This window comes from Oryx dammah, unplaced genomic scaffold (genome assembly GCF_014754425.2).
Source record: "Oryx dammah isolate SB20612 unplaced genomic scaffold, SCBI_Odam_1.1 HiC_scaffold_22, whole genome shotgun sequence".
NCBI lineage: Eukaryota > Metazoa > Chordata > Mammalia > Artiodactyla > Bovidae > Oryx > Oryx dammah.
In genome coordinates, this window is record NW_024070206.1 from 7,249,127 (window position 1) to 7,272,577 (window position 23,451).

At 37.7% G+C, this 23,451-nt stretch overlaps 1 protein-coding gene across 24 annotated transcripts in view; it reads left to right on the plus strand.

Annotated features, from left to right (window-relative positions):
• The window catches only part of TCF4 (transcription factor 4), a 388,054-nt gene that overhangs the window by 243,529 nt on the left and 121,074 nt on the right, over positions 1-23,451 (plus strand). For 15 of the 24 annotated variants that reach the window (XM_040264426.1, XM_040264413.1, XM_040264416.1 and 12 more), the window contains 2 exons: positions 5,736-5,865; positions 6,358-6,407. The exons of 3 other annotated variants lie outside the window; for them this stretch is intronic. In XM_040264426.1, coding sequence (XP_040120360.1) covers positions 5,736-5,865; positions 6,358-6,407 — 180 coding nt within the window. Of the gene's footprint in view, positions 1-4,691; positions 4,924-5,735; positions 5,866-6,357; positions 6,408-23,451 lie in introns of those variants that run through there. 6 more of the 24 variants (XM_040264414.1, XM_040264417.1, XM_040264421.1 and 3 more) reach the window with 2 other exon arrangements.

Sequence of the window (23,451 nt, forward strand, 5' to 3'; positions counted from 1 at the left end):
TTCAAATGAACACATCACATGATTTATCAAATTCTACTAAATATAATGCATTTGTTATTTCTGAGTACCCAGTTGGTTAATTGTGACTAGTTTTGATCTCACGTATAGTTGAATTAACTGAAGCAGTTTGCTTGTGCTTGCAAAAGAGCAAAATGAAATGAGCCGTTGACGTAATCCTTTTGGCAGTTCCAGGAAAATGGCCACTTAAGCTGAAATTATCGAGATTGATTGTTGGCCAGTGTGTTTTATTAAGTATGGAAGAAAACTAGCCATTTCTTGTTGCCAGGGTAGCTCTAGGCCATGAGGATATCATCACTGTTTATATCGACTACCGTATTTAACTCTTGTTCAGGTTTTTACTAGTGATTTTTCAAAATTGTTATCTCAGTATATTGTTTTCATCTGAAAGTGGTGTAGGGGCTCTAACTAACATTCACAACTTTTGAGGCATCTTTTAAATGGTAATCAATGGATGGTAACATGGGGCCATGAATTGGAGGAAGGAGAGTAACTGTGTGCTGGACTCTGGCTCAATTGGACATTGTGCATATGTTGTTTCATCTGCTCCTGATAATTCTGTCATAGAACTTTTATTATTCCCTTCTTACAGAGGAGGAAAACACGGTTTAGAGCAGTCGCATAACCAACTGTCAGGCACATTGCTTGTATGCCTCTGAGCTAGAGTTCAACCTATCTCTCTCACCTCAAAGTCCTCCATCTTTCCTTGCAAGGTTTGGATTCAACTTCTGACTTGTTACAATGGGCATTATACTTTTCAAGAAGAAATGACAAACATCGACTCAAGTCCTTAAAAGAAAATCTTTGCTAAAGAATAATTTCAATAATTTGCATTTCTCTCCAGCGCAATAGCAATCTGTTAAGTCCCTGATTATGAAAGTTGTCCTTGCCATCTTACCTTTCTAAGTTTCCCAAGTCCTCTTTTGTTGAACCCAAGCATAAGACTGAGATCAAAGTAAACTACTGAAGGTGCATTCCTAGACCTTCAGATGTAAGGAATAAAGGCTGTCCAGAACCTGACCTTCAGTTTTGAGCTTTGCAGTTCAAAAGTAGACAGGTGGAAATACAGTGTTCTTCATTGCTCTTTGGTGCAAGATATATTCTGGGGTTGCAGAGTAAGTGCCAACAGCAGCAAAATTATCACCCCCTTCTGCTACTGTAGAAAGTCAGCAATGGCCCTTCTGTGGTCAAAATGGCAAATTCAGCAGCAGCTATTTGACAGGGATTTGCAAAAACTTCCCCATGGCTGTTAGGAATCTTTATTCAGCAGTGTCTTCAAAAACCCAGTTCTGTGCAGAATTAACTGTGTCCAAATGACCTCAGTTGTGAATTTCCTTTAAGTCTTTTAAACAAATCTAATTTATAATTTTTTTAATGTGAATTTTGCATTTGGCACTTCAGTCTATTAGCTCTGTCTACATACATCCCACATTTATAAGTTTTAGAGTGGTTCAGAATTTTATTTCCGTATTAACGTAAAGCCTTCTAAAATTCCTGGCTATAAAGAGTCAGTTCACCATACAAAGCCACTATACATCACTTAGGTTTGTGATGAAAGAATGGAATTGCAGCTGTGTGAGTACTAGAATACCCAAACATGAATTAGACTCACAAGCATTTGGCAATAGTTCAGAAAAGGAGCTTAATCTGGTTTCATCTGAGACTGCTTTTCTCTGTTCTCTAACATCCCCCCAAGATGTTGTGTCTGATATCGGATCACAACGCAATGGGAGTGACGCAAAGCCAGAGAAAGCCCTAAGAAACCAGGGGCACTTTTGATTTTCCCCAGAGATTTTTTTCCCCCTCCTGCTTTTTTTTTTCCTTCTCTCGCTCCCAAATTTCAACTCTGAAACTCAAGGTCATTCACCTATTAGATGAATTGATTATAAACCAAAAAAGCAGCATCCATCGTACTCTGATCTCACTCATATCTATAATTAAGGGTAAATATAATCTTCCTTTTTAGAAACATACCACCCACCCATTACATTTAAAGTGCTGACTGAAATGAAATAATAGTTCAGTGCAAGATCATTTTAGTTTAACAAGAAAAAAGTTGATAATTTAAGCTTGAAGCAGTTAGTTCTATTTTTGATTACCATTCAGTTATAAATCTAATTTAAGATATATGCTGCCTTTCTGTTACCAATGTTTTAATTCATGGTTTGTCTTCTTGGTTGCATAAGCAAAGTTTGGTGGTTTATCAAGGATGTTAAAAAAGCTCCCCACAAAGGCAGTGGGGAGCAAGGTGGAGAATGTGCTAGAAAGATAGTCGGAGACCCAGCTCTGATGTGAAACAAACAAAAAGTTTCTTTGAAAGGCCCCTTACAGAATGGCTGAATTTGGCATTTGAGTGGCTGTGTTGGGCCTGGGTCTTTGCAGACCCAGGGTCTTTGATGGCAGAGGATGGACGAACTCCCCCACCCCCACCCCGTCAGTGTTTAAATTGGGTTGACTAAGTCACTACATTTTATCCTTTGGTTAGGGTATTTTAACTTTTAAAATGGTTGGTCTTTGGACGAAAATAAGGAGCGAATAAGGGGAAGAGATGGTCGCATCACTTTGCAGGCAGTTAAAACAAATGCTCAGCTCTGGCTTTAAGATTTACAGGTTAGCTCTGCGAGATGCCACATCTTGCTTCCAGTGTTTCCTGGCAGACCAGGGCGGCTCTCTACTGGGACCCAGCGTAACCGCAGAGCATGAGCTTGCACAATTCGAAAAACCTAAGACCTCTATAATCCTGTTTAAGGCAAAGATGAATTTGCCCATTTTGAAAGTAGACTTAAGCTTTCACAGTTTTGTTAAGTCTAAATTTGTCTTCAGATATATAACATATGTGTGTACGTATGTATTGAAAGCATATACACATATAAGTGTGCGTGTGTACATGTAGGTAAATTCATATGTAAAGGAATGCTTTATTCATTCTGTGCAATATTTAATTTTACCTTACTCAGTTGAATGGCATTAAGTTTTTAAAATGCACAAACTCAGGTTTCCAGCGAGTGGAAAAAATTTTTTTTATCTTTCTCATGGCTAGAGAGAGTTAGTTAAGTACGTGACGTAAAGGCCAAACAATAGTAAATGGTCATTGTTCATTTTACAAATGTCCTCTACAATAAGAACACACATATTTTTATCTTAATTTTTCCCTTGGGGGGTGATTAGGGCCTCCCTTAAGTGTGAGGAAATGCTTATTTTTGTATGCTTTAGAAGAATGATTCTATTGTCTGAGTGAAAAAGAAAAAGGAACAAACATATTTAAAAAGAAAGAAACAGGAATGTGCTTTGTCCAAAAAAAAAACACAAAGCAGGAGCCACTAAATGTTTGTAGGTGCTGTCTGTTCAGTCCTGTGTTGCTGTGCATAGTTCGTGTCATGTAAGAGCTGGAAGCCTGATTTATTTACAACTGGTCCACGAAATGACTTTCTTTAAAATTAACAGCAATGAGGTCAGCTACAGCCAGTTAGCTATCTAGTTATCATTTTATATTTTTCACAGCTCTGTTGTGAATACTGCTCACAGTGCAGCAAGCCTGTTTGTTTTGATGGTGACCTATTGAATGCGTCGACTTTCTTGAGAGGGAAAACCTTTGCCACTAGGACCAACAAGAATTAAGCAATGGTTAAGCTCATTAAAAAGACAAGCAAGCATTTCAACCTATCTGCTCAGCCCTTTGGGGGATATTTTGTATAATTTTAGGGAGAGAAAATTGCAGAAATAAGGGTGATAGCTAAACTATGAAGTTATCAGTAAGACCATTTTCAAACTCCTCTTTCCAGTGAAATGAAGGCTCATTTGTAGATTTCCCAAAATGTAAAGAAGTTGTGATTTAAATAATTTACGGCTTTATTGATGGGAATTGCAAAGAAAACTTGGACTTAAATCTATTTATCAAGAGCGAAATTTCAGGTTGACATTCTAAAAATGTTAAATGCCACTCCTAAAGTGATTTTTAAAATTTTGATGTTACACTGTTGGTTTCCCGATTTATTGGAAACTGTTGTAAAGAGCTCTCTAGTTTAGTTTGTCATTGGCTTGCATTTTTTTTTCTTTCCTAAATTCGGAAGAGGCAATAATTGAATATGCGAATGTCAAATTTCTGTCTGGTAAATGACCCGGTTGTCTAAGGCATTTGGTAAATATTAAGATATTCGAAATGAGTTTATACTCAAAATGCCCTTCTGTCCTAAAATCTCATCCTCAGAATTTTAAAGTAACGTTTATTATGTGTCTTAAACTGGAAGCAGTGAAGGCAAGCTTGTCAGTAGCTGATTAGTCCTTTATATATGACTCCTCCAGCTCTGACAAAAATCCCTCAGAATAGAGGGATTCTCTTTATGATATTTAAGGTATATGGTGGTGGAGAGGGGATGTTTGAATTTTAGATTTTCCAGCTTATGGGTCATATTTGACCAACTGCTTTCACCAGAAGACATGCCACTTTGTTGAGCTATTTAGGAATCAAAAAGACTGTCTTAATTTAAAACAAGGACGCTTTGTTTTAGTTGGTGACTGCCTTGTGAAATTTTTCAGTTCTCAGCGGGTTAACCGGGGAACAGGGGCAGAGTCATAATTGGCCTATTTAGAGTATTTTGCATGTGAATAGTGTGTTAGTGAAGCATCTCTAAGTCTGTTGTGAGTGACATGGTGATTAGAATTTAGATTAGGGAAAACACATTCTGTACTTTATCAAGGACAGTAATTAGTTCAGTCAGTAAAAGTTGATTACAAGTAACGATAAAGTTAGATTTTTTAGTACTTAATTTTAAAATTTCTTTATTTAATAGTAAATTTGTTCTTAATATAAATGGTAGTATCTACACTGGTTTTCTTGCATATCCGAATAATTAAAAGAACAATGTGTTCAATGCAGAGTATAATCAGGCGATTTATATATTGTGGGTAAGTTTCTATGTAGTTTTTAGAGTCTGTCATATTATTTAAGTTTTCATATGTCATCATTTTCGAAAGTTCAGTGATTTGTCACGCCATAATATGTTAATGGTATTTGGGAGAATTTTCTAGTGTTCAGGTAAACGCTTAATCTGTGGGGATGTGTTTTAGTTTCTGATAGTCCTCAAGAGGGTATTCTGAAGTCCTTTAATGTGCTCCTGTGGGTTCAGGATGCCTACTGTTCTATAATTTTAGAAGTCAGTGTGAGCATTTTGAATTTCCTCCTGGTTCAGATGGCATTCTGTCTTCTGGGGGAGTGGTGTGAATTCTTGGAGGGTCTCGCAGAGAGGCAGGGTTCCCAGTGGATATGAACATCTATACTCTTCCCCCAATGTGAGCAGTGGGGGGAAGTTGTATGCGTCCGAAAAATCAGATTCTGCCTGGTTCTTGTTCAGGGAAAGGCATGACTTTTTCCCAGATATGAACCTAACTCTAGATCAAGAAAATTCTAACCTGACATAAATGCCCTTTACTTACAAGGTGAACATATCAGTCGTCTTAAAAGATGAAAAACATGTTTAACGAGCATCACCATCTACCTTCTTCTCCAAAATTAAGGAACTAAAAATTCACAAATTTGGAGTAGCTTCTTAGATGGCTTTTCTTTTCCTTTCTGTCGGGTTGGGTTTTAATTGTTTCAGCTTTAGCAGATGCTGTTTCCTTTATTGCATTGGTTTAAGTACTAACAGTCGGTTGGTGAGGGGGGTGGCGAATGTCAAAACTTAACCTTATATGTTTGTTTTTCCTTTTTAACCTTTTAGCAGAGTCTCCTTGGAGGTGACATGGATATGGGCAACCCAGGAACCCTTTCGCCCACCAAACCTGGTTCCCAGTATTATCAGTATTCTAGCAATAACCCCCGAAGGAGGCCTCTTCACGGTAGTGCCCTGGGTAAGGTATTCCTCTCTTTGAATGCCTGAGTGATTATTAGTAATCTTTTTCTTTCTCTTTCTTTCTTAATACCATCCTCTCAACCTGTCCTCACTCCACCTCTCCCAAAAAAAAGCCCCATAAAATTGTGCTCAATCTTCGGGCTCATGATCGCCTCCCCACCACCCTAGTAATACGTTGAGTGGGTATGTTAACAGCTTATAGTAGCAGGAGAACTATTTTGGTGTATGCTTATTTCTTGTTTTCTCTTGGCCGCCCAGCTAAGGAACCTCTTTTAAAAACCAAAGCATTAAAAAGTTAAATCTCTTCATTTTTATAAACGAGGCAGACTTTGATTTCTGCCAGAGGAAAAAGATGGTAGCGGTAGTGACATTTTGCTAAAGTAATGATTTAAGAAAATCTGGTTGACTCTAAATGGCTTCGTGGTGTAATCTGTCTTGAGTTAGGAGAATGGGCACGCAGGGAACCTCACGCCTCCTCATTTTCTTTCAGAGGTTCAGACAAAGAAAGTTCGAAAAGTCCCTCCAGGTTTGCCATCTTCAGTAAGTACTGCTCGTTTCTGCTTTTGTATATTGTTTATTTTGTTCAGCTCTGTATTGATGCCAAAGAGATAGGAGTAGATGGGGTCCCATCCACCAGAGTGGCGTGTTTTATCAAGAATGTGGATGAGGTAGCAGGGACCTGCACCCCCAGCCACCTGACCCACGTTGGAGTGATTAATTGCCCATCCTGGAAGACAGGGTGAGTGTGTTGATATTCAGCTGGTTAAGCTCTGAAGAGAGCCTTGAAACAGTGCCTGAAGTTCCAGGAGTTTTACCTGAACAGAGCTTACAGGAGAATGAGTATTAGTTTCATGTGTTGGTTAAATTCTTTGTCGGTATTATGATGATTTATGGATTTGCATGCGAAAGGAGATTTGTGGAGAGGATTTAGGAAAAATTTACATGGGTTTCAGCCCAGAGTGCAGGGAGAATGTCTCTATTTTCTAGAGAGGGGACTGAATAAAGGCTGGTAAGGTAGCTGCCTCGGCGGCCATTTGTGTCTGGAATACCAGGTGGTAACTAGAAGAATCCAGCTGGAACCAAAAGCATTCTGGGTCTTTTTAATACCTAGAGCTTTGAGCCGGGGTTGCTGGGGGTCTCTCCATTTGCCAGCATAACAAAAGTTGGTTATGATCGCAGTTAAATGCATGATGTTTTATTTTCAATCTTTATATATATATATATATATATCCTTATATATATATGTTCATATATATGAAAACATATGTTTTCAAACTTGAATTCCTAGGTAATTTAATTTTGTTTAAAACTGGTCCATTTCTAGTAATTTCCCCCTTACGTAGAATCAAAATATGAGTTTCTCTTTTCTTTCCCTGTTTCCTCCTTACTTTCTCCTCCCTTTTGTTCTTCCTTCCCTCCTATGATAAATTTATATATATATATATATAGCTTTAATTTAATTCTGTGTTCTGTAGAGCATTAGTATTCTTTGAGAAGAATGCTAATGAGCCTTATCATAAGTTCTTGTACACTAAAGTAAAATTATATTGAGATTTCTGAAAATAATATTACCAATCAGTGCTTGCATATTAGTTTTTATTTCATTTTTAATAAATTAGAAGAATAATGGGTTTTGCAAATGTGCTAAGATTAGATTAACCCAAACACCTGTGTATTTGACTTGATTTCAGTTCAGCTCATCCGAAAAATTATTAAGCAAATATATCAGAATAAGTCTTATCAGGGAAAAAACAAATTTTGTATGCTGATTATCAGAGACTCGGTAATGTTGAAAAAGCATCACAAAATTATCCATAAATATAGAAAAATATTATGTAAATAAAACTGCCAATGGTGTATAAAATAGTCACTTTGGACTACCAATAAGTCATTTAAAAACATACTGAGTGGTTTTATTCTTGTTTCTATGTTGTCTTGAAATTGACTAATATCCTCTCAGGTTTTTATAACTGTATTTTAAGCTTTAAATTTGTGGTGGATTTAATGTAGGTGAAACTTTAGCTTTTAATAGCTTTTATGACAACTTCAAATGATACAGTACTCACAGCTGTTTACATTTTAAACATGTCTGAACCTAATATGGACAGTATTAAATACAATAAATGGACCTTTAAATATTTTAAAGTGATAGAATAAACTCTTCTATAAAAGCAGTGCAAAAGTTAAAGTGATAGTACGCTGATTATGTTTCATCTTCAAATTAACTTAGTTTTTTTTTTCAGTGCTGAAATAAATTAGGCAGAAATTTGCAGAGTTTCTAAGGAGTGCTTTGGTGTGGCATTAGATATTATCTATCCACTTAATCATTGTCAACAACAATTTCTCATAATTCATTGTCAATTTTTAAGTTGTTTCTGTAGAGCTAACTGGCCAGTATAGAATATATTACTGGTATAGTTTTTTCTGCTGTTAAAACAGTTATGTGTTACTGATATGTTGTCATACGTGCAGAACTATAAGAGTGTCTTTCCTTGCTTCCCAATAAATCTGGAATTGGAAATTTGTATTACTTAATTTTTGGCTTTTGATGGTCAGTTTAGGGATTCCTCTTCTTTGAAAATTTATGTTAGCTAGATGTTTCAGTGGTCCTTAAGGAATATTTGGTGTTTTGCTCCATAAAGAACTTTTTTGAAAGATAAGGAGGAAAACTAAGTTGAAATGAGAATTTTAGCCTTGTAATTTAAAAATTGTGTTTTGCTTCTTGTTTGTCTGCTTTAAGCAAGAAGAAGGCAGTTTGGTTGATTTTAAAATCCAGTCATCTGTTTATTGTCATTACTTCACGAAACCTCAGCCCTCTTTTAATAGCAGTTTAGCTCAGTTTATATTAGCTTTGTTGTATGAATTGGAATGCTTATTACTGATAACAGAATCCACATGCCTTATCACTGAATAAAATAAATATTTCAGTTTCATCTAAAATGATGATCTGTATTAGATACTATAACAGTTTTGCTCCAGTAGATCTGTATTTCTGTATCTTCAGTCCTCAAATAAAATTATGACTATCCCATAAAAAGATGCTTCTAAAACTTACTTCAGTATCTATGAATATTTTTATGACAGATAAAAAATTGGGGATAATAAAAGGTTTCTTTTGGAGTGATTATGACTGGATAAATACATTTATATGTTTTCATCAGTACATATTTACCATGATAAATACTAATAAATCTGTCACAATCTGTTCTGTCAACTCACTTTTTTCCCCTCCTTTTCAAAATGGGCCCTTTCTCTTCCTTACCATAAAAGAAAATGTAAGTGGTGACATCTGTAATCAGATACTATTTATGGCACAACTTGGGGACAGAAGCCGGGCTTCTCTCTTGCTACCATTAGGCTGGATCTTCACAGGAAATTGAGAGAGTGAGGGGCTGGCCTGGCCCTGTTTTTGAAAATAATGGCAGCATCTGTGGGAGAGAGAAAACATAAGCCTGGCCCGACGTCGTGTCGTGGATCTGGCAGGATCCTTGAATGTGTTTGTACTGTGCACTGCATCAAGAGACCTTGAGTCACTCTGGAAGCATGACAGTGATAGGGTGGCGGAAGGGCCAGCCTGCAGGGTCGCAGCGCACAGGCGCAGTGAAGGGAAGGGAGTCTGTCCCCTTGGAGAACAGAGGCCTATGGTTAAGGGCTGGGGTGATGTTTTCTTAAAGGAGAAGCTGTGTGAAATTGACAACTACCTAATTGCCCACAAGAGCCCTGCTTAGTACTGCGGAACATTTTTGTGTTCTTGTCTCGTTTTAGTATGTTGCTCTCTTCAGCCACATCTCAGTTTCTGATAGCCCTCATCTTTGGATAGGACTTTAACAATACAGCTTTGTTTTTTGTGAATGCGAGGGTTTATCTTGCCTAATTTCTCGCATCTGCCCGTGAACTAATTGTTTGATTTCCACATCTTGGTTTTCCTTTTTGAAACCATATATCATCTTAAACTTATTATTTTCCCACTTTACTGCTCTGTCCAGCAAATTTCCTATCTTGTATGGCCTAATCATCCTACATATTGAGTCATGAATTCATGCAGAGAAAAACATATCACTTTAAATCACATTTTTGGATAAAATGGTCCTTGATTCTTAGAAATTAACATGGAAGCATTAAAATCTAGAAAGCAAAAATAATTTTTTTAATGTGTTGCTGTTTTAATATATATTTTTTCCAAACACACAGGAAAAACACAGACACAAAGGACATTGTCTTTCAGAAACTTTCGTGTGCCCACCAAAATGTAAACACATAAGACCTGTTTCAAAATGATATTCTTGTAACCAGAAACTATATTAATAGCTCCAACCCTTCTACTTCAAATATTGGTGGAATTTATCTCCATTTCTAATGCAATTTAGTGACAGTCTCACTAACATCCTCAGTTGGAATCCTTGGAACTTCAGAATTCTCTGGAAATATGAAGTTTTATCTTTAGAAACAGTCTATAATCTCTCTTATTACAGGCTATCTTTTTTTTTTTTTCAAACTGTACTTTTTAAGAAAGTCTATTTTCTGTGTTAAATTGCAGTTGATTTTTGGTTTTAAATTCAGAAAGGTCTAACAAACTTTGTAAGTGGTCAGAAATAATTTCGAACACATGAATTTTAAAGAAAGCGATCTCAGCTATGGTAAAGAATCTGAAATAAAATTTGGACTCTCCAAGAAAATTTGAGATATAAGTTAATCATTAGGTAGACTTGAAAAATACAGACTCGATGTGCATGAGAGAGACCAGGTTAACCAGTTTTTTTTAAGGGTAGACTTCTTAAGCAAAATAAAATCTTTAAGTCTGGATGAGACATGATTTTACAGAAGAGACTTTTAGAAATAACAGGAAAAGTTGTATAATGCTGACAGCATTAACTGTTCTCAGTATTTTCCATTATATAAAAACCTTCATATTTGAAGGTTGCAAACATGATGTTGAGTTTACATCCTAAGCTATTTTTAGATTTTTTTTTCAAATGCTTGAGGAAATCACAATTTAAAAGAGAACTTGGCAATTGTTTCTTTCTTATTAGAAGCCAAGAAATTATATATATGTAATTGAAAAACTCAGTACTTAAAACACTTAATTTCCCCCAATACTTTTGAAATTGATTTCAAGGGAATCAAAATGATGCCTTTTCATGAGAACAAAATTTTAACTTGAGTGACAATACAACTTTTGCTAAAATAAAATTTATGTTGATTTTAAAGTGAACTAAGTGTCAGCCACCTGGGCTCCATCCTGTTTAGAAAAGTCTAGAAGAAGACAATTGTGTGATAAGATATAAAAGGGGGGGGGCTTCTTCAAAGTTCATTCCTAGAGAAGCAGATACTTTGTGAAAAAGTTTAACTGTAGGTGTTTACATTAAAATATTAGAAAAATATTAGACAGCTCACAATAGTTAGCTTTAATAAGTGACCATTTCCGATTAATGATATTGATGTCTGAGGTGTGGTTATTTAAATTATGCTTGTTATGAAAATGTATAAGCAGAAAAAAGGTGAAGGATAATGCAAGTAAATCATTCCAAACAGGACAAAAGTATTTTTCACAGAATTCACACAGAATATGTAACATGACATTGGGAAGCACCTTGAAAGTCACAAAAATACTCATCACAAAAGAAGTATTTATTTGTTTTCTTTGAAAACCAGTTTCCTCCTTTTCCCTGCAGTTATAGGTTATAGAAGTTAGGCTTTCTTTGAATTGCTGGTTGTGAAACAAGCATAGGAGAATCTCTGTATTTAACTTTACATTGAGGGTTCTTATTCCATGAAAAGTATTTTTGAATGCCTATAAAATTCATCCAAATAAACAACATCTATCCCATCAGGCATTCCAGTGTCTCAGGAGATTGCTCAAAGATTTATGTATTTTTGTTTGGAATTTCAGAATCATAAGGATTCTTACCCACTGCCCTCGTCTTGAAATCCAATTCTGCTCCTTTTAAATTCGCCTTTTTAAAGGTGTCTTCTGATGTGTGTGTGTCTTAAATATAAAGTGAGAAGAAATGTAAGGGAGAAGAAAAACTTCAGTTAACTATGGGTGAAAGGTTTGTGCATTTCTGATCTCTGTGCGGATTATCCTTACAGACGATAAGGATGTGTGCTTGAAAGACTCACAAGACAGCCATCAGCTCTCTCTACCATGGAGCTGCCTTGTCAGCCAGCTTTATCTGATTATCCCACTAAGCAAGCTCTTCTGAGGTGGTACCTGTGATGTGCCTCCCCTCTCACCGTCATCTATTTTTCTTTTTTAACCAAGTTTTCAGTATTTCACCCACTTAGATTTCTGTTGAAGTTTCAACAACTGGAACAATAGCATTCAGTGTAGAACTGGACTCATTTGTTGAGAAAAGAGAAATACATTTCAGGCAACTGTTATTTCTAACCTTACGTTATCACCTTCATTGAAGAGTATATTTTGCAGTGAAGTCTTGGGCTTCCTCTGAATGGTTTAATTATTAAGAAGGTAAGAAACGACTGTAAGGCTGCTGGAGAGGCTAGAGAGAGAATTATGACAGGCTTGCATGTGTTCGGAAATTATAGAAATTTGTTCTGCAGAATCTGGCTCAAGTACCTTTATTTTATGTTTGTGGAATAACAGAGATGCTTGGCTTAGTATTCGGTTGAGCATCATCTTTTAAACTTTTAATATTTTCTCGACTGAAACATTTGTTGATTTTCTAACATTGAGGAGTTTTCTCTTTCTGCACCTTCCCCCCCACCCACCACCACCAATTACTGACAACTCTGCTTTTTCAAGATGTGTCTTCTTGTCTTCAAGCAGTTCTAAATTTTTTGTTTGAAAGTTGTGAATGAAAGTCAGATCGAATTTGGAGGATTTTAAATAAGATGCTCTTAGAACAAATACGTAGCAACAATCCTAAAAGGTATGAAGAATCTCTTCAAACACGGTGAAGTTTTATTTTCTTAAGGCAGGTTAGATTGTGTCAGGCTGTTGACAGACACTTGCTGTGTTGTTTTATTTTTTTCACAAATTGCACTGAATTCTTAACACTGAACATAAAGTTGCGTTTCAAAGCAATAGCATGAGATTCTTAGCCTTGGTCTTCACTGTCCCAGGGTGTTGTCTGTGAACACAAACATGTTCATTTTCAAAGGAATGAGAGCTTTTCTTAAAATTCGGTGCGTAGTTTGTAATTGTAATACTCCGTTATTTTATCTCAGAACAGCAGCCTGTGAGTGATTCTGGGTGTTTCGGGTTTTTTGGCTGCCGCTGTTGCGTAGGTGCAGAGCTGTTGGAGTTTCTGCTTTTCTAGAGCCTATACTCCCTCTTCAGAGAAATGCAGGTAGTGCAGAAGAGTCTGCAGTTTGGAAAATTTCAGGGTTGGAAATAAGGATGATTTTAAGTTTCAGGGAGAAATATCTATTTGAATTCCGAGAGAATGTGCAAATGGGATTTTGAAAAGAATCTTTTAAGAATTCCTTTTCCGTGCTTCAGAAACACCCACTATTGTCTTTCGAGTCTAATTTTGTCGTCGGAGGAATTAACTGTAAACACCCTGCTAGGGTTGAAACTTGATCCATAAGCGTTTACTTCTGGAGTAATCAGAGGAGGGTCTGTGCGTGGATTACGTTTCCCTACATTTATTTTGAGTGCTCAGTGTCACAGAAGAATGGGGACGTTGTATTGTGCAGCTCCCTTCATGGCCAGGTATAAAGGGGAAATTTTGGTGTTTTCCTCTATCAGTTGTATTTTTCAGCCCTGGTGATGAAAGAGCATGGACTCACGTTAGAAAGACTTAGCTTTTGTCAGAAAAACCACTCTTGTGGTACCTGCCTTCCACACACATACAAAACCCGTCACTGTCTCCACTGCTGTTCCTATCCAGGGATTTTAGAATAATGCTATTTTGGAACAATTATTTAGATATCATCTGAGACAGAGTTCCTAACTGTCTCCAGCAGCTTCCTCCCTCCCAGCCTGTATCATTCTAAATATGCCTCCTGGATTATACTTATAATAATATTGTAATGGCTTTCATTCTACCGATTGGCACAGTATATCATTATATCATTAGCTGCTATGAGAAGGCAGTTTCAAGTAGGTGGCTGATTCTTGGCGGTAATGTTTTTGAGTAACCCTGTTTGGGGAATACGGCTGTTTCACAGGTGCTCAGGTGTATAAGCCCAGGGTACAATAATATTTTCTGGCTTGCTCATTATGAAAAGAACTTGAAGTGCAAAATAATTCAATAATAAGTGGAGTATAAAAATTGGGCTTTATGATAGGAAAGTGTAATAGCTTGAGATGTTAGCAGAGGAGATAAAAATAAAATTTGTTTAAGGATGCAACATACTTAACTTGTGTGTCATTTCTCCTGAAGCTGAGAGTTTAAAAGAATATTCATGGCCTGGTGATGGAGACTTGTTGAATCAGTTTGAATGTTTTCAACCTTGAAGCTAAATAGGAAATAAACCTATTTCTGTAACTGTTACACTGTTTGAAAGTATTGTTGTATGATAAAAAGATAACACATTCTGCCACTTACGTTTTGTTTAATAGTAAGGCCTGTGCCTCATGAGTGAAATTTCAGTGGCGAAATCTAGGCAGTCCTCATAGAGTGCCTTTATGTGAATTTTATTTTTAAGTGTACGAGATGTTGTCACATATAATCTGTAGCTTAGTCGCTAGTGCTGGGCGAAAGAGAACAGAATCATATTTATTATGGACAGATATAGTTGGAATTAGAAAATTCAAACCCCAGTAAGTATTTTAGAAACAGTGCTATTTTGTTTTCCCTTTAATAAATTACATCAGCAATCTAGCTGTTAAGTGGAACCCTATAATAAACTGGGAGTACCCAGGTGGGAGGGGAAAAGTCATTTTTAGAAGTTTTCATCCATCATTCATTCCGTCATTCACTTCTTTCTTCATTTATACTTATTCAAAGCATTTCCACAACTAAGCTAAAAGCCAGACATGCCATGTATTGTTGAACAATTCTTTCTCTTCAGTGTATGCTTTATCTAAATTGCGAAGCTTCACAACTAAGGTCCTTGGTGTTTAGGGAAATTCTCAGTGTAATGTCGTTCACAGCCAAATTTGGGGAATGGCCTTAGCATTTTAAAAAGAGCAGAAAGTCTGGCCTTTTGAGAAAGTTGTACATTCAAGAAATGAAATCACACAGTGCGACACAGGGATGTTTTGTCCTTTGGGTTTTTTTATGGAGCAGCTGAGTCCCCTTACTCACCTATGACCACCCTGGAGAGGGTAAAGGTCTTTTTTGTTTTACATACATCTTTTTTGTCCCATAGAAACTCAACTCATTGCTTTCTGCATATTACTTAGAAATATATTTCCATTGAATGAATACAGTAATAAAAGTGGTAGAGTCGTGTGCAGACAACGCCCACTAGCAATTTCCCTACTTTAGTGTCTCACGTCCTCTCCTTACTCACTTGGTGGCCGTGGTTGGGTCGCAAGCCTGTTTTGTGGTCTCCAAAATAGATCGAGGTAATGTCTGCTGCATGAGCTGATGTTGGTGGACTGGTAACAGACCCTTAACCTAGTGTTTATTCTGCGCCAGATACTGAGCACTTGGCATCTGTTAAATCATTTATTCCTTCACAGATTCAATGAGATGGGTGCTACGGTTTATTTGGGGGTAAAAGAATAGAGGCACAGAGAGGTGAAGAAACATGCCCAAGGTCACACAGCCAGTATGTGGCAGAGCTGGCATAGTCACCTTGGCAGTCTGCCCTTGAGGTTTCTGTCTGTGTTCTTATTCATGAGGCTGTAGCTGTTCGGAACACTTTGTGGACCAGAAACTTTGTGCAACCTGGCTCATTTAGCAAATATTTGACGATCTGGAATAAATTGAATATTCACAAGTTTCATCTCATTGTAGAATGACCCTCAATACCTCTTAAGGCACTGGTTATAATGCACAACTTTGGCCCAGGCATATCCCCTAGAATATCCAGATATTCCAGGATAGGATATCTCTACTAGAAACAGTATCATCTGCTGGTTAAAAGCACGGAATCTGATCACCCGTTTGTTTTTAGTTGATTGTGCCAGTGACTAGTTACCTGGCTCTGGGCATATGATGTCATTCTTGACTCTTTCCCTGGAAAATGGGGAAAATATATGTCCCTCCTAAGGATATCATGATAAATTACAAAAATGTATATAATGTGCTTAGCATATGCTTGTTGCATTGTAGGTATCTAGAAATTATGACAGCGAATGGTATTCATGATAAGCCCTGGCAATGCGTTGTCAGCAACAGAGTAACTACTTTTCTTTGGACACTAAAGAAGTTTTATTTTTTTTCCTGTTTTTCTTTTTTAAAATTTTTATTGGACTCGAGTGGCTTCACCATGTCGTGTTAGTGTCTTCTGTGCAGAGTGCATCAGCTCTATGCATGCACGCCTCCCCACTTTTCCTATTTCTTTCCCATTTAGGTCACCCCCAAGCACTGAGTAGAGTGCCCTGTGCTATGGAGTCAGCTCCCACGAGTCACCTGTGTTAGACAGAGTAGTGTATATACGTCAGTCCCGGCCTCCCGATTCGTCCTGCGCTAGAGCACATTGTTAGCATGCAGCCCCCTGAATGTTAACTGGAAACGGAGGCCAGCGTCTCAAGTGCATTCAGAAACATTCTACCTAATGGAGACCACTTGCTTTCTCTGAATTGAGGAACTACTTCGAGTGCTTTCTCTATCTCTTTGTCCTTACAATGGTATCTCCATCAGTCAGAGACACCTCGTCAGCCTTTTTAGTCATCGACGAAATCGCTCTGCAAAGTTTGTGTTGGAAGGATGTTCCCCATCTTTTCCCTTTTGGAAGAGGACGTTAGGCCAAGATGACAGAGTCTTCATAACATGATTCTCTCTGCCAGTAATTTGTTTATGCCTAAATCAGCCCTGCCTCTAAGTGATAAGGAGATACATGCTTCTTATTTCTTATTCCATCAGCGTCATCCTGCAAGCGACCAGAAGCAGGGCTCCTAAGTGATGCCCCTGGTCTCCCTTTGTAGAGCTGGTGGTGGCATTCATAAAAAGTCAGGCTGAGGGTTCTGACTTCATCTGAGAAGACGGAGGTGCCTTGACTAGGTGGGTGTGCGTGGCAGCTTGTTTCTCTTCTAAAGTAAAACAGAGTTCCATTTGTTTAGGACTGTTTAGGTCCATTTGTAACAATACGCAGGATTATTTATACAGATGTTTTCTGGAAAAGTCAAAGAATTGGGGGATTCTGCCCTTTGCTGCCTAGTAATGTGTTTTTTCTCAATGCCGTTGCTGAATTCCTTTGGCGGGGGTGGGGGGGCAGTATTTTTTCTTGTGAGCTGTGGGAAACCTAGAACAGTTTTTTTCCTAAGGGCTGATTTCTTGAATTCTTGCATTTAAAGGGGGAAAAAAAATCTGCTAAAGGGGGTGGAGGAGAGAGAGATGACCAATACATTTCATAACAGACATCTCTTCCCAGCCAACTTCAATGTCCAGCAAAGCCAGGCCCCACGTAACACACTGCAGGAAAGGTCCCTTTGGGCCAGACCTCTTCCTGGTTTCCCGGAGCAGAGATAACGCTTGGGTTTCCAGAGACAGAACCTTTCCCTGGGAAGTGAGAGAGACCCCACCGGCTTGCCCCTCAGTTGTAGTCGTTGCCACCTTGTGGATTGCAGAGGATATTGGTTTTCATCAAACTTCCACTTCAGTTTGGGCTTTTTATGGCAAGTGCACTTTGGCAATGGGTTGCTGAGTTCCTCACCAAAAGGATCCTGGTTTGTTCAGCAACACCTCACTCCTCTCCTCACAGTTCATTTATGATTCTGATGAGAGTGTTTTTTCAGGAAACACACATTTCACTTTTTGACCTAGGAGCATCTGTTAGAATTTTTTTTTTTTAATACTACTTTGGCATTCTGAAAGTGTTAATGTCTTTCATATCTGTTTAATGCTATTTAGGGATATTTATGATCACCTCTTGGTTACTCAGGGTAAAGTGTGTCGCAATTTTTTTTTAAACAGACAGGAAAGCATTCACATGAGGAAACAGATTGCTTTAAACATGTGCTTCCTGTGACAGTAAAAAGAACAAATTAGATTTAACACTGTGTAATGAATGCATAAATGTGTACATTGAGGCTTTTTTAAAAGCTTTATGTTCAGTTCTGGTCACAACCAAAATTGAGTCACCTGTACAAATTAAAAATGCCTCGGGTTCCTCTCAGATTCCTGAAATACCCAGGAATGGAGCCGCTTAACCCGAGGCTGCCTCACTGCAGACCTTAAAAAGCATGATGTATTAAGGCTGGAGAGAATGAGAACATCCCAGGTGCATTCCGGGTTAAACCAGGTTAGACTCAGAGTTTGTACATTTAGCAGAGAGAGCAGTGTGTCTGGGGGACCGAAAGGGAGGATTTTATTACCATTTTCCTCCCTCTCTGAGAATTAGTGGGGGAAAAAACCCATTCTTCTGAACCCCCACATCAACCTCTTTCCTTTATGAGAGAAAAATAAGAAAATCTGATGTTTCCTTCCTATTACCAAGATTCAGTTACATAAGAAAAGGACTCCTTCCTTACGTAATTTGGTTTGCGCTCCTGTCTGCTGGCTGGCAGGCAGTGGGGAGAGGCTGTTAATATTTCCAGTTAGACACGAGTGTGGGATTGGAGGACAGGAGTCTTCCCTCCCCGCCATTTCTGTCTGAGTCCTGCGGAGGGTGCGTTTCCTGCCCTGGTGCTTTCAAAGCGGAGGCTTTGTGGCAGGCTCAGCATCTCTGCCGCCAGGGAAGGCCGGGACCAGGTCCCTCGGGGGAGGCCACATAGTTTGGGGACATCTGACCCTCTCCCAGCGCATACTGGGGTACTAATATCAAAACAGACTGCTTGTCGCTGCACTGTGGGGCAGTGCTTTTTTTGGCTGCCGTGGTCGAAATGAAATGGGCAAGCTGTAGCCCGCTTGGCATCAGAAGGGGCTGAGGGAAGCTGGGAGATCAGAGTCAGACTGTGAATAAAAGTAACAGCCAATGGTTAACTTCCTTTTTGTGTGTCACTTGGCAGCGATGAGACTGATGGCGATTTTTTCCCCCCTAACGTGGGTGAGAGTTCAGTGCCCTCGGAAGAGCTGTAGGCGCATCTATTGTGCTTCCTTATACAGTTGACTTGCGTTGATTTCTTGAGGCCACTACAGCTGTTCCCAGTGCCAGCTCCCGGAGCTGCATACATGACCCGTCGGACTTCGGATGCGAAAGGTAATCAGATCAGAGGTGATCCACACAAAATCTCACTGCTGATCACTAGGAAATCACCGGGAAATCAGATGCTCGCAGAAGGCTGTGGTGCCAAAGGATAAAATAGGCACTCGAATGGATAGTCCCCGGTATGCAGACATCCAAAGATATTTTTAAATCACACGACTCCACATCCCTCTTCTCCCATCAGAGATTCTAATCAGTTTTGGACTGTCTGGAAAACGCAGGGCTAAAATAGCCAGAGTGAATTCAGAGGAAATTACCTTATGGTTTTTGGTGGCTCTTGGGTTAATGGCATTATTTTCTTTGAAGGATTCTTTCGGAAGAGAGTTGGGGAGAATTTCTAGGCTCCCTCAAGATTTTCCTCCAATTTCTCTGTTTGCAAAGAGCTGTTCCCCAAAGGCGAAAAGAGCGAGTTGCCATCTTGAGGAGTGAATTGTGTGTTTAGTGAGCACCAAATGGGCTCCGAGTTACCCTGGAATTTTCAGTATATCTAGTTGCATTCTTACACTATTTATTCCCCTAACTATTTGTACTAGATATCAGTAAGATGACCAACTTTTGACAACCCTAAAAGCAGGGTCGGAAGCTTAGAAATAGAATACCATTTGTCTGGTAATTAGAGTGTATCTCTTAAGAGTTCGAGAGAATTCTGATTAACCTTTCTGTTCCCACATTCTCACATAAAATTAGCACACCTTTTAAATTATTATCTAGTATTTAAACACTCTTCTTAATGCAACAGGTTCTGGAGACACTAAAAGTGTGTTATAGGTTTCTAAAAAACTTCATTTTTCTTACATTTTAAATGTTCTGTTTGTGCAAAATTTCGAGAATCACCATAAGGGCTTCTTTGCATTTTTAATTTAGTAACTAACATATGAATAAATTTGCATATTAATTAGTTGCAGATTAAATCATGCATACATAATTGCCTCCTTACTGTGTTTAATGTTTGTCAAAATCTCCAGCCTGGTTTGATGGATGTCGTATGAAAGATTACAATTTGATGTACCCTTGGAAGTATTTACACCAATAATGCAAGATTCTTAATAGCAGAATTCTCTAGTTATATACAGTTACTAATAAACATGTAAGATAGGTACATGTCCCTTTGACTAAATTTTTTTTCTTTGCACCAAATCATTTACTATTCATAATCATTAATGCATCTCCTAATTATACAGCATATGTCTGTTAACCCTTTCATTGCCGCTCTTCAAGGGGTAGCTTTTCTTTCCTTGTCCCCTAAAGAAAGCAGATTATTTTGTAGGATCCTGAAATAACTGCATTGTCTTTTACCTGTTTCTCTTCTAGTATATGCACCCTCCTTTGCTCTTTACTGAGAATTATATAACCACTTTGTATTTTCCAATGTAAGATCAAGAAATGACCCAGGTGCCCACATTTTGTAGCTAATGGGCTTCTGCCCCTCTTTTACCAAAGCTGAAAAGAATCCAAGTATTTCAGAAACTCTCATATTAAATGATTTAAAAATACATAACTATATAAATGTATATAGATACACACTCTACTTGTAGGATGAGTAAAATTATTTAAGTTACATTTTATTTCATTTTGAATATTGTAATGCATTTAATGTTTTATCATCAAATATGGGATGAGTATTTTTGTGTGTTTGTGTTTTTGTGAGACCTCGTTAGTAAAAACTGACTAGAGACTGGATGCTCTTGATTTGACATAGTTAAAAAAAATACATATGCCAATGAGTGTTCTTTTTAATTAATTCCTCAGGTATCTAATTTTTTAAGTTTCATTTTATTCATGTAAAGAGTAGACCAACTGGCTTTTTTTTTTTTTTTTTTTTTGCTATTTTGATGTCTAAGCTGCTTATCACACTGTATTACCCTGCATTAATGAGTATTCCTACTGTGCAAAATTCTATCAAAAATGATGGTGTGAATGTCATTTTTAATTGGAAGTTTATACAGTCAAATTTACAGTATACAACAAAAAATAGGTACGTAGTTCTGCTCCAAGCCTTTTTTAGGCTATTGATCTTTTTGGTTTAAGTATACATTTTTATCAACCTGACTTTAAATTTAATGTGAGAATCTGGACATATATTACTGAGTTTGTGATAATACCATTCTTGGGAGTGAGGTAAACTAAGGCACAAGCAGTAATAATGCCTTTTAATTATAAGGTGAACAGATACAGGAATTACCAAGAATCTGTTTTCAGGGATCCCTTTTAAGCATGAAAACTTGCTGACCAATTTTATACATTCCACAGAAGTCATAATGTTTGATTTCTATCTATTTAGTTGTTGAATGCCTCAAATTTCTATGCCTGGTAAGGAGACGAGGGTTAAAACGAGTGCAAAGCATAAAGAGCTCATTTCCTTTTTTGATTTTTGCTTAGGAGGAATAAATACCTCCTGGTTGCCTACCTCAGATGATTTTTTTCTAATCACAAAGCACAATGAACTATTTATTGATTTAGCAAAACACTCAAATGCAGCACACAATATTGCGTTTAATTGTTTATAAAGAGAAAAATGAAGTGAAAGCTGCAAAACTTATAAAAGGAAGCAAACAGACCTGAAACATCATATTTATCCACAGCCATTGTGCCTAGGTAATTCAGGGCATATGGTATGTAAATGATGTTTGGAGATTCTTGCCAAATCTACACACGACGGGATAAATTAAGGACAGGTTTCCCTGGGTGTAAGGCCCACCATTGTGGCCGGCACACTCTGCTAGGATGTGTTTGTTCTGTTCTTGTCTTTCAGCAAGAGCGTCACACAGCCTTTAGTGGCCAAATCTGGGCCTCAGTCTGCTTCTAAGACATTATTTTTAATTCCTAAGAATCTATTTTATAATTAAACTGAAAATATTGTACCAATTTGCTAAATCTTCCTTTTGCCCCGACGTTTGAGAAGATCTGAATAATTCATCAGTATATATTTGGCTATTACCCATTTAAATGAATATTTTTGACAATGGAACTGAGTGCCTCTTTGCCCCTGAAGAAAGGTGTTATGAAGTAATAATTTTTCTCCAGGGTAAGATTTAAGATGTTTTCTAGAATAGGCAGTGGTTTATTTTGAACAGTTAATCATTTTAATTCTGAGTTTGCCAGGTCATAATTTATGAATTCAACTTGATAAGTCAAGTTACTAGTAAGAGTTACTTAATTCTGAATTATTATTTTGAAGTATGCACTTTCACTTTTAAAAGGGTGTAGGCACTACCCCCTTCATTCATTTAAAACTCATTTTAAGCAGCCAAGAGCTTTTACACTGTTTCCTTTTTTCTGAAATGATTTTTTTCCCCTAGGCTGGATGTCTTAGCCCATGATTTTTAATCCTTTTATTAAGGTCCATTTTGATTTATCTTGGAAATATGTATTTGGAGATTTTGATTAGAAGTAATGACAGATCCTTTTCTCCTGTGATAATTCATCGGAATATACCTAAATAGTCCATTTACTATGAAGACTCACTTATGAATACAAGACTTACACACTATTAATAAAAGTTATTTCAGGCTGTTTAAAGTATGTGGAGTATGATTTAGGATGTTTTATTGTTTTTATTATTAAGAATGTTTTTACTAAATCAAGCCATTATTTTTTTTGAAGATAATGCTTTTAATATTATGGTTTGATTTGAATGAGCAGTTGAAGCTCTGTCCCTACAATGACCATTTCCCTTGTGAGACACAAATAACATGCTAATTACTGCTGGAAAATGAAAGCAGCCTCAGTCCTTGTCCATGGCTATGTATATTGGGTAAAATCGGGGGGTGGGGGGGGGAAGTATCCTTGAGGTCAACGTCGATCACTACTACTTGACGCAGATCCAGTTTAAAAGTCACGTAAGTGATCATGGTGCTCGAGGAGTTCATATACTTTTTGTGTAGTCTGTGGCTTGTGAACTCATCAGGTGAAGTTTTGAGCTGATTATTCTCCAACCACCCTTTGGTACATTGAAACTCCTTTGCACAGCTGTGCTCCCAACTCAACAACAGAGCACAGAAACAATCTTCGCTGGAAAATAAAGCGCAGTCACTATCCCAACTTTCCTGGGAACTTGCAGCCTTCAGGACGACAAAATGGATAACCACAGTGAAGATTACAGGGTTTGGATTAAACGTATTGCACAGTAGGATGGCATGGCCCCAGTTTGCTCCCATGGCACAAGCACCGTGAATGCCAACAACATTAAGCACTGCAGCCAGTTACCAAGATTTTGGGGTTTTAACTGTCAGTCATTGGACCACCATTTAAAATGAAGCACCTGCATTTGATTCAAAGAAATTAAGGTATACTAGGATATGTGGAGGTGAATGGAGGTGTTTTTTGGTTTTGTTTTTTTCAGCAAGAGCCATAGATAATA